The 19,928-nt window shown below is 49.8% G+C and overlaps 1 protein-coding gene across 1 annotated transcript; it reads right to left on the bottom strand.

Annotated features, from left to right (window-relative positions):
* Positions 1–443: 443 nt before the first annotated feature.
* Positions 444–17,790, bottom strand: SRRM2 (serine/arginine repetitive matrix 2). Its single transcript, XM_063137282.1, has 16 exons — positions 17,393–17,790; positions 15,478–15,753; positions 14,114–14,218; positions 13,765–13,944; positions 13,126–13,203; positions 12,881–12,943; positions 12,457–12,483; positions 12,040–12,090; positions 11,855–11,944; positions 11,547–11,739; positions 7,954–11,411; positions 6,456–7,871; positions 3,835–4,098; positions 2,504–2,629; positions 2,240–2,356; positions 444–950 (listed from the first exon to the last, which is right to left on the bottom strand). Exons 2-16 carry the CDS (start codon positions 15,714–15,716, stop codon positions 941–943), a joined length of 6,417 nt encoding a protein of 2,138 aa, XP_062993352.1. The 5' UTR covers positions 15,717–15,753; positions 17,393–17,790; the 3' UTR covers positions 444–940.
* Between the last annotated feature and the right edge of the window lie 2,138 nt (positions 17,791–19,928).

The following is a 19,928-nucleotide window of genomic DNA, read 5'->3' on the forward strand; positions in this document are numbered from 1 at the left end:
TCCTGACCTGGCTCAACTGATCAATATGAAAGAGTCTGCTCTGAGGGAGGGATAAAAAGGAAAAAGAGCGCCGCATATTAAAATCGGTTTGTTTCCGGGGGGGGGGGGGGGGACACAGGAACGGTCTAATCCTCAGTTTTGCCACCATCAAAAGTCAACCCCACTGTTGCAGGCTACTGAAAGGCTATCTCCCCCCACTCCCCCTGCCCCAAAAGATCACTTGCTTGCAACTGAGGAGTTACCCTGAAACACGGGGCAACAGAGAGAGGGTGACTGAAAGTCAGAGGCTCTCCCGCACTGGACTCTGGGAGGTCTCCAACGCCATTAGGGCAAACCTTCCCCTGTTTTCCTACAACCCTCAACCATTTCAGAGAGGAGCGCCTGAGAAACGCTAAATCAAACAGATTAGCTCACATATCTCCCTACTCCCCCACCCACCCACCCTTTTTGTGTTTTTCTTTTTCTTTTTTTTAAACCTTTTATGTCTAAATCAACGAAAAAGGAGACCCCTCTCTCAAAACACAGAAGTAAAGATTTTAGTTGTAAAACGCACAGAAAATAAAACGCTCACAGGAGAGAGAGAAAAAATAATAATCAAATGAACGTCACCAACTGTTGAAGGAGGAGGAGGAAGAGGAGGAGGAGGAAGAGCGCAGAGGCGGCGGATCCTGGTGGGTGCTGAGCAGAAATGTCCAGGGAGGAGGGGAATGTAGCTGCCGACAAATGACGGGCAATAAAGACAGGGACAGTGAAGGAAAAAACTAATGAGAATAAAAAGCCGATGGCAAATGAAGAGGGCCCCCCCCACAACACGCAAACACACTGGTTTCCAGTGGGCATCAGGAGGCAGGGGGCTCCCACCTGGGACAGCACTGTGGGAGGCTGGGGTGGTGCAGTCTGTGGTTGCAAGGGCAAGGGCTTTCCAGACTCTCCAAGAGGCTTAGGGGGACCTATGGAGAGAAAGAGAGAAAAGGGGAGGGGAGAAAGAACAGGCTTAATTCCTGGACTCGCAACCTGACCCATTGTATGCACACCTAGGCACCTCACCTGAAAGAAACATGAGGACACCAGAAGCGCAGGGCCAGTGGTGGTGATGGGAGGGGGAAGGGGAAGGGCTTCACAATGTTAATGAGAGAAGCTCCAAGAACCTGACATGTCTGGAGGCTACTAAGGAACCAGGCAAGAGAGGGTCCAGAATGCCCACAGAGGCAGAACAGGAAGGGCTGCTTCTGGGGGTTGGCATCTTTACCATCGATCAGATCCGTAGTCTGTCTTCAGCACCTTGCCCCTCCTACCCCTTCGTCACACCCTTCGACTATGGCAACATCTGCCAGGGACCAAAAGAGGCTGTCATAATGGACTTCCACACATTTGTGATACATTTAACCTGGGTGTCTTCAAAGCAGAGTATACAAGTAAAAAAGCTTCCCGATGGACTGATGTCAAGACGGAAGGCTGCACCATTTTTTCTCCACTTGAGAGTTCGCTAGCATTACTAGACAAGCCCCAGAGGAGTTTTTGCATGGGACCCAGGTATTACTGCTACATTTATACCCCGCCTTTTTTCCTCCTTAAGGAACCCAAGGCGGCGTACATTATCCTCTTCACCTCCATTTTATCCTCGCAACAACAACCCTGTGTGGTAGGGCTGAGATGAGAGTCTGCAACTGGCCCAAAGCCACCCAGTGAGTTTCCATAGCCGAGTGGGGACTGGAACCCGGATCTCCCGACCCCCAGTCCAAACACTCTAGCTCCGATCCAGGCAGCTTACAAGTCTACTTCGATTCAATCGCAGAAAAGCTGCATCCAGAGTCTGCAGACCATTCTATGGTGCTGTAGATCTTAATTTCCAAGGCCAATGGAACTACGGAGCAGAGCATTTTCTGAAAATCCAGGACTCTCCACCAAAGGACATTCACTCAAAGAGACTAAGCACACTGGCACAGTCACTCTATGCTCTTAGGAAAGCAGTAAAGATTCAGCAAGGACTGTTAGCCATTTTAATAATAAGCTTGATCTTAGCTAGGTGGGTAAGAGTCACGTTGGCTGCTTTCTGATGATCGTTCAAGTTCTGGTTTCTCATTTAATGAGTATTATCTATTTATTTATATACCTCCCCATAACCAAAGCTCTTTCAGTGGGTCACAAAAATTACTACCCTTAACGAGCCCTATTTCATAACCCAGCTTGCGCACTGGTCAGAAGGTTCTAGCGCTAGCAAGCCACATGGACACATTACCTTGAAGTTCTACGACGGGGGCCTCGGGGGCCGGGGGAATTGCGCCGCCGTTTCCGTCCTGGAGACCTGCTGATGCTTCGTCTGTTTCTCTGCAAAGATCTGTCTCTGGACCTGTCCCTGGGCAAAGGAATGAGGCCATGAAACCGACCCAAGGCCCCTGCTCACAGATCTCCTCTTCCCTACCCCAAAGAGACCCTTAATGATCACCTAACATCCTCGCAGACCCACATGAGGAGAAGGCAGATGGGATGAAGAGATACCTACCTACGTCGATCCCTTGGAGCAGAAGGTGGCTGGACCGGAGGGGAAACCAGGCACCGTTCTACTGGGGAGTAGCTGAGGGAGCGCGAGTCACGCAAGGAGTCAATAGGCTTCCGGGGGCTGTGTGACCTGGAGGCAGAGAGACAAGACAGACTGCTTAGAACAGCATTCGCCACACTCTGACTTGGCAATGTAAAGCCCTGCAGCCATGGAAGCAGCAGCAGCAGCGGGGAAGTCACATTTTCAACTGTGCAATAAAATGTTGGACGAGAGCACAGAGGGTGCACATCCCTGAGCTGTAGGAGCACACATGGCATGTTCAGAGACTGGCATTGGGGGACGGCATTCCAAAAACTTTCATTACACGAAAAAAGCTTTGGGGTGCTGTGGCAAGGCTTTCACCGTAGGCCTCCTCACTGCCACTGCTTGCCAGGAAGAGACCTAGCAAGCATCACTGCAGCAGTAGCTGCTGCTTCTCGCCCCTCCTGATGTTGACGCTAATTTGCCAATCTCCTCTGGGCCAGATGGAGGGTGAACCAACAGTTAAGTACGAGCAGCAGGGCAGAGGTGCTCTGATCAAGGAATAGGTCCCAGCAGGGTCCCAGCAATGCCAATCCTTGACACGCGTCTTATTCCAACCCTTAAAGGCGCAAAGGCAGGCTTCAAACCTTTGTGGGAAACGCCTGACAAGATCTTGGAAGCCAGAGCGGAGTGGCAGCTATGCAAGCTTCCTAGTGGTTACACTTGTAAGGGTGGGCAGCATGTGGCCCTCCAGATGTTTTGGAGTACAGCTCCCATCAGCCGTAGCTAAAACATCTGGAGAGCCAGAAGTTGCCCACCCCTGGGTTAAAGCTTCACCGCCCAGCAGAGCTCCTGGCATCTTGGTGGTTAGCAAGAAGAAGAAGACGCAAAGCCAGCCAACAGATGCAAGCTTTCCTTATTACCCTGCATGACCAGATACAGGATTCTGAACGCTCAAGCTTTTGCCCAGAATTATGGGGTTTTATACACAGCCTCCCCTTTTGCCCCCTCTTGCCCAATACCACCACCCCACAAACTCTTGCCTCTTCCTTAACCACTTGCAAGTCTTAGGGGCTGCTGGTCCTCTGCCCCTGCCCCCCATCATTCCATACAACATTTTCACTGGTTGTGCAGTGCCAGCGGTCATCCTAAGCATGCTAAGAATAGGACATAAGAACAGCTCCTCGGAATGGCAGGTCAGGTTGAGGGTGGGGGGCTGGTCCACCCCACATTTAAGAGAACCATTGCTAACAGGGAACGTTATCGCTTCCTGGCATCCAACCACAGTTCTTCACCAAGAGCCAAGTGCTTACTTTCTCTTCTCAGGAGACGGTTTCTTTTTGGGGGCCACCTTGGCGGCTGCCTGGGGCCCAGTCTTAGGCGACGATGTGGAGGAGGAGGAGGAGGAAGACGAGGAAGAGGCCGAAGAGGAGGAGGAGGAGGAAGAGGAGGAGGACGAGGAAGAGGAGGAAGAGCTGCTGCTGGAACTGCTGGAGCTCCGAGAGCGCCGCTTGCGCTTGCCTACTTCCGGAGGCCGCTCGTCCCGGGGACCCTCCTTCAGCACCGGGCTTGGTGGCCTGGAGCAGGGAGAAGCGGGACAAGGGGGAGGAAAGGACGTTATCAAGTTGGTGTACAGGATGAGTGTATTGGAAAGAAGACCACAGAGGTCTTGGTGGGCTAAATCCAAGGATCTGTATTTTTGTTTCTTAAAAAAAATGATGCACAAACTTGATCGTGGGAAATGTCCAGGAAACCAGTTAACTGAGTCCACCCTCCACCCTTTAAACTCCTGTTACCAGTATAGCTGCTGCTGTTCTTCCTACGCCAGTCAGAAAACATCTAAAGTCTCCCCTGCTGCACCATGGTGATTACATTTCCCAAGGAGGGGGGGATGGGGGGGAGGGTCACCTGCATGGTTGCTAACAGGGACAGAACAGAAGCTCAGTGAAGTGAAAGACATTCTAGACCAACTTCAAGTGAAGCAAATCTCGCCAGTAAGATCGTATCTGAAGAGGGTCTCAAGCTGTATCTTGACTATGGATTCTAGAGATCTGCGTTTTGCCACTTTCCCAGCTGTTGCCAGCTCTTACCTCTCTCTCTCCAATTCCTACACTCCTATTTCCTTGCCCTCACCCTAAATCTTGACAAAATTAATCAAAATATACTAAACTAGAATCTTAGAATCAGAATTATATAAATTCATAAACCTAGGCAAATGCATTTAGTTTAGGTAACTCCGATGACAAGCCCAGGTGCCCGTCCAGAGCTTCCATTACGCACAATAGAGGCTCCAGAAATTACACATTTCCCCTGTTGCATAAACAGTGGCCATAAAGGCCCCCTTTATGCACAGGGAAAGTATGTAATTTCCAGAGCCTCCACTGTGCGCAGCAATGGAGGCTCTGGATGAGGGAGGGCAGCTGCTGCGTCCGACAAGCTGGGTCCAGACCCAGGGAAGTCGGTTAGACTCCCAGACCCAGCTGAGCACCTGCAACATCCCTATTCCTAGTATGGGCACCCAATACAGTGGAACAAGGGTGGCCTCTAGTGGACAAAGACCACATTGCAGCATTTTAGAAGCATATGGGCAGGGAGAAGCATTTCAATGTGTAGCTCTGATAAACCTATGACAACAAACCCAGAGAGTCATCATCATCAAGGGGGCAGAGGGTGATGGGGAGGGGAGAGCCAGCTGGGGGCAGCTGGTGTTGTTCTCCACAGTGGCAGAAGGCAACTATGGTTCAGCCTCAAGGGGGCAGAGGCACACTTCAGGCCTCTCGGATACCTTTCCTTCAGGTACAGACTAACACTTTACAGACTAACACATGAAGGGTAGACAGTGGGCCACAAGCCCACGCAAAGCAACCTGCGACTTTTCTGTGCCATGCTTTAAAAGTAGACAACATAAGCACAGTGACTATTCACAGCAGCAAGAATCTGTGACAGAAAAGTTATGCAGATCCTTGTTATGCCTTGTTCATTCAGGGCAGCCTTGTATTTAAAAGGCTCACTGGATCACCAGGGGCGACAAGACATGCCATGCCGCTGAATGTGAAGACTGGGCCAAAGAGGAACAGAATCCTCCTTCACTCCTCCTCCAGCCCACTTGGGGCGCATCTACACGAAGCAGGATATTGCACTATGAAAGTGGTATATAAGACAGGAGCCACATCAAGCAGGATATAATGGTGTGAAAGTCGTATATGGTCTGTGCCAATGGGCCGCAACAGCTGTCAGTGCACTTCAGTACCACTATAAAGCAGTAGTGTGGCCCCTGCCTTTTATATACCGCTTTCATAGTGGAATTCCTGCTTGGTGTAGATGAGCCCTGGGTTTCCATGCTAGCCACGGGGGAGGGAAAGCCTCTCCCTTTCCCTTAGCCAGTAGGAAAACACAGGTTACTAGTCTCTTAATAACTTCAGTGGGCTTACTCACAAAGCCGGTTTAGGAACAGACTGAGACCAAGGATCTCTCCCCAACTAGAGGTGTCAAATTATCTCAGCAAAGCTAGGGAGACGGTGTCATTGCATGTGCTTATCTCGCATCCATCTCTGCTTATCTGGTATACTTGTTCAGAAGCATCCGAGTACCTCTTGTGTTTCACAGCCTTTGTTACTGGTTTAAGTAGCTGATGAAAAAGGATGTGGACACTCCAGTCCCCAAAATTGTTATAACAGAATAAATGTGAAGAACAAATGTGATTCTTCAAGATGCTAAAGGATTCCTTTTGGAGGACGATGCATGACATGAAAACGTCAGATTGAGGAGACATGTAGGGATAAAAAAGAAGCAGCGAATGCAGTAGCACAGTTGACCTAGAGGGAGGAACCAGATGCAAGATCCCAGAGAGCCTTTATCTAAGAAAGCTACGATCAATGCTCACTACCAGCTCTTTCTAAGGCGCGAGGGTGCAGAAAGAAAGACAAACTCTTACTGTTTCAGTACAATCTCAGCCTCGAGGTCCTTTACTGGCTGATCGTGGGGGCTGGACTCGGATGAGCTGGACTCGGAATCAGAAGATGAAGAAGACGAGGACGACGACGAAGATGAGGACGACGACGAAGTGGTGGACGAAGCAGATGAACTTCTCTTCGCTTTCGAGGGGGCAGAGGGTGGTGGGGAGGGGACAGCCGGCTGGGGGGCCGGGGGGCAGCTGCTCTTGGTGTTGTTCTCCTCCACAGTGGCAGAAGACAACTGTGGCTCAGGCTCAAGGGTGGGGAGGCGCACCTCGGGCCTCTCGGCTACCTTTCCTTCAGGTACAGACTCCTCTTCTTTGGGAGGTGGGGCGAGCACAGAAACCAGGGCTGGCAAGGGGCTAGGGGAAGCAGAGGAGGAAGAGGAGGAGGAAGGAGACGCCGACCTAGCTTTAACAGGGGAAGGAGAGCCTGCATGAGAATTGCTTCTCCCTGGCACCAAGGGAGCACCAGGAACGGTGTCATCTCGAACCACAGCAGGATGCGCGATCTGACTCCTATCTCCTGGGCTGCCTCGGACGGCCGTGAACCCGCCATTCTTCGACACTGCAGGCGACTCCCGTAGCATGGATGGAGCAGGGGACAGGGTTTTTTGCGGTTTAGGAGAGCCATCACAAGGTGGAGTTGGAGTGCGAGGAATGGCAGCGTTGCTCTTGCTGTGCCAAAGGGAGGAGGCTGCTGGCTTCTCCTGGGTGTCAGACTTGGGGTATCTCTCCAGCACAGGAGGGGAGCGAGATTTCCTTCCTGGAGAGGTGCAGATTTCCCGGGAACCTGACCTGGAATGCTTCCTCACAGGAGATGACTGAAAATCAGGAGATGCTCTGGACCCAGTGCCTTTGCAGGTTGCTGTTATACGCGAGGCGTCTAACCTGGGAGGGGAACGGGATGCGTTCCGACTGGTGGCAGACCGCTGTGGAGACAGCCTCGACATCTCTCTCCGTGCTGGTGACTGGGAATGACCTCTGCGTGGCGAGGAGACAGAGCGCTCACCCTTCCACAGGAAGCGAGGCTTGTCCTGGCGAGATGGGGACCTTGAGCGGCTTCGGCCTGGGGAGGAGATAGACCTCTCCCTCCGGAGCGAGCCCCTAGACTTGTCTCGTCTCCTGGAGAATGAGCGGGAGCGACTCCTCCGTGAGGGGGAACCAGATCTCCCCTGTCGCAAGGAGGTTCTAGGTCTGTCACAGTGGGACGATGACTGAGACCGATGAGGATGAATGCTGGTGTTTGACCTTTCCCTGGAGAGTGATCTGGATCTTCCACGCCTCAGAGGTGTTCGAGATTTCCGCTTAGGGCTCAGCGGGGAGATGGATCTCCGTCTTCTCGTAATCGGTGTTCTAGACTTCTCTCTGGCCCGTGGAGAGGATCCAGACCTGCGTCTTCGTGGAGGGGTTCTAGATTTCATTCTGGGCCTTGGAGATGATCCAGATCTGCAGTGGCGGCGAGGGTGGCGTCCTAGACTTCATTCGGGGCCTGGGGGATGATCCAGACCTGCGCCGCCTTGGTGGCGTTCTAGACTTAATTCTGGGTCTTGGAGATGATCCTGACCTGCGTCGTCTTGGTGGCGTTCTGGACTTCACTCTGGGTCTTGGTGGTGACCCAGACCTGCCACGCTTTGGTGGTGTTCTGGATTTTGCTCTAGGCCTGGGTGGCGACCTTGATGTCCTACGTCGTGGAGGTGTTTTGGATTTTACAGTCGGTCTCACAGGTGACACAGACCTGCTTACAGACTTCTCTTTCCGTTCTGGGGAGGATTCTGAACTACTCTCACTGGAGCGCGTTCTTGACTTTTCTTTAGCCCCAGAATATGACCCCGACCTACTCCTCCGAGGTGCATCTCTGGGCGTCTCTTTCTTCTCCAAGGGCAATCTAGGTCCCATCACCGCAGTTCTTGAAGTCTCTCGGGCTTCCGGAGAAGCTCCAGGTCTGTTGTGCTTTGCGATGGCTGCAATTGTGATGTTCTCTGGTTCTGAAGAGGAATCTGACCTGCTGCGTGTTGGGGATGGTATAGATTTGCTCTTCTTGACTGACAGCGCAGCAGAGCGGCTTAGTTTTGGAGGTGATCGTGATTTATCATCCTCTGGAGAAGACGATGATGAAGAAGAGGAGGAAGAAGAGGAGGAGGAAGAGGATGACGAGGAGGAGGAGGAAGAAGATCCAGACCGACTTCGCCTCAATGGAATCTCGGACTTCTTAAGTCCTGGTGATGGTACAGTCTGGCCTTGCCTCGGGGGCGACTGCGATTTCTCTTTTCCAGAGAGAGATGAACCTGATTTACTCTTCCGGCATGGTGATGTAGCTCTCCCCATTACTGCCAAAGATTCCGATTTGTTCTGCCTGGGTGATCCAGATTTTGCTTTTGTTTCTTGGGATTTATTTTGCTGTGGGGGAGATTTAGATTTGCCATTTAGTTCAGGAGATGACCGGGACCCACTTCTCCTGGCAGGCGACCTCGACTTCTCTTTCACTGCTGGAGGGGAGAGATCAGACCTGGCTTGCTTCAAAGGTGATGCAGATTTCTTTGTGTCAGGAGAATATCTGGACTTGCTCCTGGGAGGCGATCTAGACTGCTCTTTGATTAACGGTGAGGAGCCTGACCGGCTTCGTCTTGGTGATGATCTGGATTTCTTCAGCTCCGAAGAATCGGTTTTGCACTTCTCCAGTGGTGAAGTTGATTTCTTCTTCAGTTCCGAGGAAGATCCAGATGCAGTTCGTCTCGCAGGAGAGAGAGATTTCTCCCTCAAAGCGGGAGGTGATCCAGACCTGCTCTGCCTTAGCTGCGGCGATCTAGGTCTTTCCTTCGCTGCTAGAGACCTCCCAGATCTGCTTCGCTGCAATGGAGGTGTGGATTTCGGCTCTGGAGAGGCTGCTTGTCTCGGAGGTGATAAAGAGTTTTCCCTTGCTGATGATTGAGAAGAACTAGACCGGCTTTGCCTTGGAGATGACCGTACTTCCTTCTTCAGCCCAGGGGATGACTCTGACCTTGACTTGGTTTTAACTTCTGGCGAAGACTCAGACCTGTTTCGCCTTCTTGGCAATCTCTCCTCTAGATCTGGAGAGGACCCAGACCTACTACGTCTTGCAGGAGAGTTAGATGTCCTCCTCAATGCTGGAGATGAACCAGACCGGCTCCTTCTGGAAGGCATTTTAGTTTTGTCTTCAACTGCTGATGAAGCCTCAAACTTCTTTGTGAGTCTGGGAGATGAGCCAGATCTGCTCCTTGGGGACATTCTGGATTTATTTTTGACTGCTGGGGGTGTCCTGGATTGACTACGCCTGGCAGGTGATTTAGATTTCTTTTTTGGTGTTGGAAAAGAACGAGACCTACTTCGCCTTGGAGATAATCTGGACTTCTTTCTCAGCCTCGGAGAAGAACTAGAGCGACTGCGCCGAGGAGGTGTTCTTGATTTTTTCTTCCTTGATCTTGGAGATGAACCTGAACGACTCCTCCTAGGAGACAACTGAGCTTTCTTTCGGGCCTTTGGAAGCGATACAGATCGACTGCGCCTGGGAGACACTCGTAATCTGCTTCTTAATTCAGGAGATGATCCCGAGTGGCTACGCCTCAGCACTTTTCTGGTCCTTTCTCTTATTCTGGGGGAAGAGTCAGATCGACTTCTCCTTGAAGAAATTCTAGAGGCCTTCCGATCTGGAGATGACACAGACCTGCTTCGCCTGGCTGAAATCAAGGATTTCTCTCTCCTTGGCGAAGAGCTTGACCTCCCTCTCCTGGGAGGGCTTCTGGTTCTAGATCGGCCTCTTCTAGGTTGAGATCGAGATCTTACTCGTCTGGGTGGAGTTCTTGATCTAGACCTGCCTCTTCTTGGTGGGGTTCTTGAACGCGACCTCCCCCTTCTTGGTGGTGTCCTTGACCTTCCCCATCTCCCACTATTTCTGCTTCTAGACCAACCATGCCTTTGGGGGGTTCTAGAACGGGACCAGCCACGCCTCTGAGGGGTACGAGATCGGCCCCATCTGGGTGGAGTACGTGAGCGTGACCTGCCCCACCGCTGGGGTGTTCTCGACCTGCCCCTCCACTGAGGGCTGCGAGAACGGGCCCTTCTCAAAGGAGTGCGAGAACGGGATCGGGCACGTCTCTGAGCAGAGCGAGATCTTCCCCTCCTTGGAGGTGTACGCGTACGTGATCTGCCTCTCTTAGGTGGGGTGCGGGACCGAGATCTACCTCTGCGAGCAATGGGCGTTTGGGAGAGAGATTTGTCCCTCCGACTGGCCCTTGACTTGGTGTTCCTGGCTGGAGGGCTGCCTGATAGTTCACGTCGAGATGTAGTCTTGGCGGATTGCTTTTGCCCAGAGCGGGAGATTTCAGGGGATGAGCTAGACCTCTCTCTGTGTGCAGACACCTTCTCTTTGTCTTGCCTTTTGGGAGGGTCCTCTGGGGAAGAGCTGCGGGAAACTGTGGTTGGCTTGTTTGTAGGGGAAGGAGAAGAGGAAGAAGAGGAGGAGCAGCTACCACTCTCTGAAGGAGAACGGGAGCGCTGGTGTGGAGACCCATCATGTGAGTCCTTCCTCAACTTGGCCTCAGTGGCCTTAGAAGCAGGAGAAGATGAGGCAGCTGTCAGCTGCTCCTTCTGGTCAGGGGACATCTTAGCCTTGGATGGTGGGAGAGTCCCATTACGATCTTCTGATTGCTTCTTAGGGGGTGGGGAGGTACAGGTTGGTGACCTGCCCTCTTTAGAGGAAGGATAGTTGTGCCCAATGGCTTTTTCCCGGGATGGATCATTCGGCACTGGGGAACCACGCTTCAACCTCGAATCCCGCTCAAATGAGGGAGTGGATTTCCGACCCCCATGCCGAGCAGACTTCCTCTCCTTGTCTCTTTCTTTCTCTTTGGTAGGAGATAAAGGGCTGGCGGAACGCTGACGGTTCTCATGTGCCGGAGAATGCTTGGACAGGGCTTTCTGAATAACGTGAAGGTAAAAACAGAACAATTAGAATGTAAACTCAGGCTCCATGCCTTCCACCCTCCAGCAATTATAGAGTCACAATGGAGTTCCGAAGCCATCTCTGTTTCAAACCACTGAATTTCCCCCTACCTCCCGTTTTTCTCTGCCTTCTCGAGGACTTGAGCTCCTGCCCCGCCGGACAGGCTCAGAAGAAGATGAACGCTCTCTCTCCGGCAGGTTCTTGGGAGCTACCTCTGTTTCTCCTTGTTTCCGCGAAGGTGCAGAGGGAGACTTGCTCTGCCGTCTTAGGGTCCCCCGTTTCTGAGTAGTGATGCTGCCTGACCTGTAGACAACAAGTAACAATCATAAGCTTGGAGACTGCCTTATCCGTGAGACTCAGCCCAGATCTGTAATCTAGTTACGAGGGCCAGCTCTTGGATCTCCATTGTAGCCCATACCTGCTACGAGAAGCATCTGACGAGGAAGAACCATCTGGGGAGGAAGAACGATCTCGGCGGCCTTTCTGTGATGCAGACTCACTGGTGGACCTGAGGCAGAGTTCGAAACATGAGCGGGAGGCATGCAAAACGTAGTCAGCTTCAAGGAGGAAGCTAGGTAGCAGTGCGAGAAAACACGTCCTTACCTCTTTCGTTTCTTTTCCTTGGATTTGTGTTTGCTCTTGGGACTTGGAGACCTGGGAAAATAAGGTTGCTCTGAAACATTCTGGAAACACTGAAGAAATGTATGCACAGCCACTGTTTACCCCTACATTCCTATACTACTCATTGCCGGACTCCCCCACCCACCCCTAGTAACACCCAAGAAGAGCTGATCACTAAAATAATACTGCCTCCACGTTCATAACAGACTAATGTAGCATAGCCAATCTTGTAAGCTTTAGGTAAAGTCTCCACTCAACAAGGCAGCTCACCAGGTATCCTTAGAGAATTCTGTTCACTTGAATTTAAGGAGAGGTTGAGAATTTTAAGTAAATGAAAATTGCAGACTCCCCTCTACATCAAAAAGCATTCCAAAAGAATGGCTGGCTCTCAAGACTCACCTGTGCTTCCTTTTCTTCGACTCTGACCTGGAAAAAAGACACAGGGCCTTATATAATGCAGCTTGTTGCCAAATAACCAAACCTGACGCCCAGAAACATTAGCCTGGCCAAAACTGATGCTGGATTAGGAGTGTGAGTCCCCATCCGACCCTAGCCCTGCACAGGATGTTTGGAGACAGGTCCCTGACAAGAGAGACACAGTGTACAGGGCGAGAAAGAACATGCTCACAGAGACCTCAGGCTCCTTACCACCACGTGACTTTTCCCCCCTTAGCTTTCTTAGAGAAAGCAAAATGTCTGTTCTCACCAAATACTTAGTGGATAATTTAAAACCGCCATCAACTCAAGTGAAAAAGACCCTAAGGTCCAGTCCCACCCCCCACAACCCCAAGCTGGCCCTCTTATCCCATTACAGCCCCCTTACCTGTGTTTCTTTTTCTTTGAGCTTTTCTTCCTCTCTCTCCGAGAAGGTGACCTGCTTTCAGACCTTGAAAGGATAAGCAAAAGGGGCGCGTTAAGTCTTCCAAGGGGACGAAGGGGGACCCAGAAAGCCAATTTCTCTTTGCCCTCTTCCCTTCACTAACACACTCCTCTTGCCAAACCCAGACCTCTTCTCTCTGCATAGCATCCCTGCAGAGGGAACTGAAGTGTCTCAGCTCACCCACCCACCTGCCTCTGTCTTTCTTCTTTTTCTTCTTTTTCTGCTTTGGGGATGGTGAGCGGGAGCTGCTGGACTCTTTGACAAGACTGAAGAGACAAAGGCAGTGGTGAAGAGCTGACTCCCAAAACAGGTTCCTTCAATCCTCCCCACCCCCAATCCCTAAACAAGCTGCTACAGTGGCAGATAATAATAGCCTCTTATCCCTCAAGCTCAGAATCCTCCCCCCAAACAGAAATGCTTACTGACAGAACGGGAAACAGCAAAATCAATCACGGTTAGAGCCCTTACAACTGTGGAAAAACTACATTAGCCAAAAAATGACACCGAAAACTATAGACTTTTAAACACGCTAGGAGACCAATCACTTGGTATTTTGTAAGATAATATACATTTGGCAATACGTCTTAACGTAAGTCTCATCTGGTGCAATCTTAACACCCCAGGATGGTAAGTTAGCTCACTATGCTGTTTAATAAAAGACTTATTCTCAAAATGTTGTTTGTGTTGGTCTTAGAAATTAAACGTTTTAAAGCATCGTGTCCTAATCCATGAAAAGTCAAAGAAGTGCAACCCATTTCTTTACTCAGGTAGACACAACCATGCCATCTCATTGCGCACCCTTCCTTTCAGCAGGGATCCCCACATACCTGTACTGCTTTTGCTGCTCCTGCAGTTGCTTGGCTGCTGCAGCTGTCGCTGCCTCCTTGGCCCTGCGGTTGGGGTCAAAGGAGCTGCCGTCCACATAGTTGTCACTAATTCCAAACGCAGCTCGAAGCCTCTCGTTCTTCTTCTCATTGGCCTCAGCCAGCTGATGGGTCTCTGTGACACTGGAGAAGAATGGAAGCAGTTAGCAGAGGTGGAACTGGAGGGCTGTGAGGGAAAAGAGCCAGAGTGTGAGGATGGAAGCATGGGAAGAGCTGAGAAGCAACAAGCCCCGAAAGGGATGGAAAGGAAATGATAATGCCAAACCATCAGGGCCGAGATGCCCTTACTTACGTTGGCTTCTGCTGCGGTTCCCCCTCCTTGACCACTGCTACATCCTTCTCTAGAAGCATAATCCGAAAAGTGGCTACTTTTTCCTGGATCTCCCCTTCTCCATACCTAAGTTGTATACATCAGAAGAGAGTTTAGGAGGCTTACCAGATGGTTCCCATATACACAAAGTAACCCATCTCTAATCAGGCAGCACAAAATGTTTCTGTGTTGCTTGAATTGCAACAGCTCCAAGGCTCACCCTGAAAATTGCCAATTACTTTTACCTGGCATAACGTAGCAAATATGTCTGAAATGCAAATCAGGAAGGCTTTATTTCAAACCTTGCCTCTCCCATGAGCTGACTAGGGCTTTAGCTAGACCTAAGGTTTATCCCAGGATCGTTCCGGGGTCATCCCTGTTCATGTAAATGACACACAGGACATGCCGGGAGCAGGCAGGGACAGCCCCGGGATAAACCTTAGGTCTAGCTAAGGCCTAGGCAAACTTCGACATGCCACTATTCTCTCAACCCAAACCCACCCCACCATCTGCGATTCAGGGATAATACTAACCATCCGTACAAAGCTGTTGTAAGTTTATTGAGATAGCACTCTAGAATATGGTATAGCGAGATACACGTTATTATTACTGCTACAAGAGGGATTACTTTCCACTGGAGATGAAAAACTTTATTTTTTATTTATTAAAATTTATTTATTTTAATAAAATAAAATTTATTTTCATTTTACCTTGTACACCGCTCCGAAATTTTTTCAATGAGGAGCGGTATATAAGTATTCTAAATAAATAAATAAAAATAAATAAAAAATGCCATTTTCATTCCTGGTACCCAGCAGAATTAACTTTCCAAACATTACTATTCTTGCAATCCTTATGGAACTGACTAATCAAAGTCCTACTAAGTTTATAGAAATTTAACTCATTGAATCACAAAAAAAAGTAAAAAAGAAGAAGTTGTGCCTATAAATAATTTAACACTGAAGAGGTTTATATTCAAAACATTGTGCAGGGGCTCCTGAACTAGCCCCACTGAAACTAAAAGAGGTTATGTCAACTCAGCATGGATGAGGGCATGCAGCCAATGCCACAACATCGTGTTTGTACATCTAGCATGTATAGTTTACGACACTTGAAAGCTTCATTCTGCTAACGGTTCAGAACAATTTAAATCAACAATCCAGACCCGCTGCAAAGACCAGGGTGGCCCACGGTTGAAAGTAGAAATTCTGGCTGAAAGGCACCACCCACCCACATCCCTAAATCATTTATTCCCAACATTTACCAGTCACTATTCCCATGTATGTTCTCAATCCCCATTGTAATCCTGCAAGTGTCTTCACTGCAACCATCCTATAACAACGTACCCCTGCTCTTCCATGAGCTCAGCCAGCTCTAAGCATTTCAGCTCAACCTTCCGCTTGCGCTCGTGGTCCAGGATGTCCTGGTTGGGTTTTTTAACCAGAGACGACTCCAGCTTCCTCAACTCCTCTTCTGACTTGTAGTCAGTACGATCCTTCTTGTGGCGCACGGCCGAGAGGTTGCGCTGCACGTAACCGTTGGTGCCACTGCCCCGGGGAGTGGGGAGTCCTATCCCATTGTACATGGCTCTCACAGGCTAGCACCACTGGTGCCTCTGATACCTAAATAGAAACAAAAAAAACACAGGAAATATAGCAAGCACAATAAGAGCAGTTGGCAGCTTTTGTGAAATGTTTTCTATATGCTAGCATCATCTCCTTCCACCTCTCTACAATTAAAGAAAAAACAGATACATATCAGAACAAAACCTTAAGAGGTCATGAGCTGCAGCACCTTTCCCATATGCTAACTACTTACAAGTTGAGCCTGCATTTTGCCCCACATGTCACACCCCTTCCATTCTTCTCAAACCTTGGTATTGTTTCCTTGATGTAAGTAACTTCAACTTTACTCTTTATTAAAGCCTCCCCCACTCTGTCTGCCTCTCAGGTTTCCCATCCCTTTCAGGATATCTCACCCCCAAATCCTGTCCACACGCACTTCTCCCAAGAGAACTATCCCATTCACCACCATCTTTCCTGCTCCACACTTGTTCTCTCTGTGCTTATGTGTCCCTCCAAAAACATTTATCCTCCTCCTGGTCCTGATTTAGGATCCAAAGGTCTCAAAGTACATGCTCTATACAAAAACTCTGCCAGTGCACAAATCCTTATTTCCTACTTTGCCACCAGCTACCTATCTCCTTTTTACCTAAACCCAAGTACCATAATCTAATCCCTAGACACTTGATTTTCAGCCCAGAGCTCATGCCTTAGTTCCCAAGACTTTACCACCTGCTCTCAAGAAATTTTTACCTATCATCCCATAGTACCAAAACCACCACCATCCATATCTGGTGCCTCAACTATTTATGTATTTATTTTTTATTTAAGGATTTTTATGCCGCCATTCAGCCAAAAAAGGCTCTCATGGCGGCTTACAAAAGTATTTCTTGACAGTCTCTGCCCACAGGCTAACTACTGCTGTATTAAACCCCTCTTCCTATATATGTATATGGCACGCACTCACACTCCACCCCAACAGTTTCCAACTATAATTTCAATCTTATGTACAATTTCTTGGGAGCTCAGTAAAACTGACTACCAAGCAAATGTGCATAATGTTAGCTTGTACCACCTCACCTCCTAACTGGCTATATTTCTCCTATTAGAACCCTATCTTTAACAGGTTGAACAACACCCCCAAACACCCTCTATCTGATTACAATCTCCCCTTAGATATCTAAATAACAGATTGAACCCCCACCCCAATATACCCCCATCATTCTTTAACTTCCCTCTTAGCCCCCACCCCTACTTGGCGAAAACCACTCTACTTCCACCTAACCCCTCAAGAGATGACCAGCCTCCCCACCGCATAAGGCCTAGACAGCCATCCCTTCCACCCCGTTCCCTTTTCAGCCTGGGCCTTCCCTGGAAACAACCTCCGCCTATTGCGCCCCTCCAGCTCACCTCAAGGCCTGGTGGCGCCTGCTATCCCAATTCACACCCATTTCGAGACCCCTTCTGCCGCCCCTCCCGTCCTCTGCATGGAGACCTCGCCTGCCCACACCAACACCACTAGAGCACCCCCACCACCCTGGCCAAACCGCGGACATGAAGCACGCCCCGGCCCCTCCCTAGGCCTGGCCGCCCCCGCCTCCCCCCCCCCGCCGCGCCAGTCGGCCTCTCACCCCCCTCCCCGACGCTGCCCAGGGGAGGCCGCTCTCTCTGCCTGCGCCACTCGCTCGCGCTCCCTCACCCGACGCAGCAGCAGCAGCCGCGGCGCAGGCGGAGGGTGAGGAGAAGGGGGAGGGGAGGAAAGCTGGAACCGCCCCCCCTCCCGTCCAATTCGCTCCCGTCTGTCCCTCGCCTCGCCCGTGGGGTTCTGGGAAGCGTAGTCTCTCTTCAGGGCTCGGCGCCTTGAAGTCAATGGGGCTCTGCGCAGAGAAAAGACTACGAGCCCCGATGGGCCTCGCAAGCAGCGCGAAGGTCGTCCGCCATTTTCTCAAGCGCTCCGGGGAAAGCGATAGAGAAGGGTTGTATTGAGGCGGACTTTTCTCGGTTTTCTCCGCCGCTTCTTTTCCCTCTCTGTCTTCCTCGCGACAACGGGATTGTCGCGCAGCGCAATTCAGGGAATACAGCTGGTCGTGGGTGCGGAGGAGGAGGCCAAAACGAGCCGTCCCTCCCGTCAGCCACCGCGCGCTCCCCAAATTAGAGTCGGAGGGAGTCGGAATAGAGAGCCGAACAACAAACCTCGCGAGAAGTTCTGACTGGGGGCGGGGCGGAATGCGCGTTATGTATACGTCCCTCAAATGTTATTCGCGTAGGTCGCGTTTCTTCTGAGCATGCTGGGAATGGTAGTTCAGTTGCTCCCATTGCACCATAGCTCCCACTGAGACTTTATTTACAAGCAGACTACAATTTCCTGAAGGCGTTGCGAACTGAAATTGGGGGATTTCCTTCCACCCTTTTCCCTCAGGAAAGGAAAAGGCGGAGAATTATATTTCTAAAGCGACTTTCCCGCAAAGCCCAATGGGAAACATGGGCTATATTTTCTGTATCTTTAATAGACCTGTAAACGTCGGGTTAGGGCAGAGTTAGGGTACTTACATTTTCCCATCATGCAGTCGTCGGCCATTTTGCTAGTCCTAATATGTGCTCTATTCACAGCGTGGGGTAGAAGGGTTGCTCTTTAGTTCACTGAAGTGGCGTTGTTGGGTGTGTGGTTTTTTTTTACATTTTTAACGAACTACATTACCCAGAATGCCCAAAATACAAACAGTGCCTTCTGGGAAAGGAAGTTTACATACTGGTAGGGTGACCATATGAAAAGGAGGACAGGGCTCCAGTATCTTTAACAGTTGTATTGATAAGGGAATTTCAGCAGGTGTCAAAATCTGGGTTGCAGTTAAAACTCAAAAAAACCAAGATTATGGCAACCAGCTTGATTGATAACTGGCAAATAGAGGGAGAAAACGTGGAGGCAGTGACAGACTTTGTATTTCTGGGCGCAAAGATTACTGCAGACGCTGACTGCAGACAGGAAATCAGAAGACATTTACTTCTTGGGAGGAGAGCAATGACAAATCTTGATAAAATAGTTAAGAGCAGAGACACTACACTGACAACAAAGGTCCGCATAGTTAAAGCAATGGTATTCCCCGTAGTAACCTATGGCTGCGAGAGCTGGACCATAAGGAAAGCTGAGCGAAGGAAGGTAGATGCTTTTGAACTGTGGTGTTGGAGGAAAATTCTGAGAGTGCCTTGGACTGCAAGAAGATCAAACCAGTCCACACTCCAGGAAATAAAGCCAGACTGCTCACTTGAGGGAATGGTATTAAAGGCAAAACTGAAGTACTTTGGCCACATAATGAGAAGACAGGATACCCTGGAGAAGAGACTGATGCTAGGGAAAGTGGAAGGCAAAAGGAAGAGGGGCCGACCAAGGGCAAGATGGATGGATGATATTCTGGAGGTGACAGACTTGACCTTGGGGGAGCTAGGGGTGGCGACAGCTGACAGAAAGCTGTAGCGTGGGCTGGTCCATGAAGTCACGAAGAGTCGGAAACGACTGAACAAATAAACAACAACAACATTTGTATATATGGGGAACCTGGTGAAATTTCCTCTTCATCACACCAGTTAAAGCTGCAGGTGCCCTGCTGTCTTTTAAATCTAGTCACTCTAGTTTAGCTCCTGCACCTTTAACTGTTGTAATAAAAAGGGAATTTCACCGGGTTCCCCATATATACAAATGACACCTGCCGAAATTTCCTTTTCAATACAACTGTTAAAGATACAGGAGCCCTGTCCTCCTTTTCATATGGTCACCCTACATACTGGGAAACTAAAACAGTTTTGGTAGGGTTCTCCATCCACTGAGCTTTAGCATTCCTAACATTTCTATAAGCTCAGGTGAAAAGACCATAGGTTGCATCCACGGTCAGTCCTGCTTACAGTAGACCCATTGAAATAACTGGGACTTATATTAGACTAACATTGGATGCAACCTTATCTGTTAGCAGGAACAGCACTGTCCAAAACTGAGACAGTAATTGCATCCTTGAATTCGCTGTCACTAATTTTCTGCAGTACTTGACCCACACAAATTTTATTTATTTAATGACCATATTTCTGAACTGCTTTTTTAAAATGTTTTTGAGGCCATTTGCAGTCAATATGGTAATTTAGAAGCTGTCCACTCATTCCAGGAACTCATTTAGGTAAGTGAATGCCGCACTTGGACCTGATGAAAAGGAGAAATCACTCCATACCTCCAGATAAGCTCCCCCAGC

Source organism: Elgaria multicarinata, chromosome 11 (assembly GCF_023053635.1).
Source record: "Elgaria multicarinata webbii isolate HBS135686 ecotype San Diego chromosome 11, rElgMul1.1.pri, whole genome shotgun sequence".
NCBI lineage: Eukaryota > Metazoa > Chordata > Lepidosauria > Squamata > Anguidae > Elgaria > Elgaria multicarinata.

Coding starts and splice junctions, on each gene's coding strand:
- SRRM2 (XM_063137282.1), bottom strand. CDS start 15,716: ATGTACAATGGGATAGGACTCCCCACTCCCCGGGGCAGTGGCACCAAC. Junction 12,484..12,880: donor TCAAAGAAAAAGAAACACAG/GTAAGGGGGCTG, acceptor TCTTTTTTCCAG/GTCAGAGTCGAAGAAAAGGA. Junction 2,357..2,503: donor GCTCCAAGGGATCGACGTAG/GTAGGTATCTCT, acceptor TCCTTTGCCCAG/GGACAGGTCCAGAGACAGAT.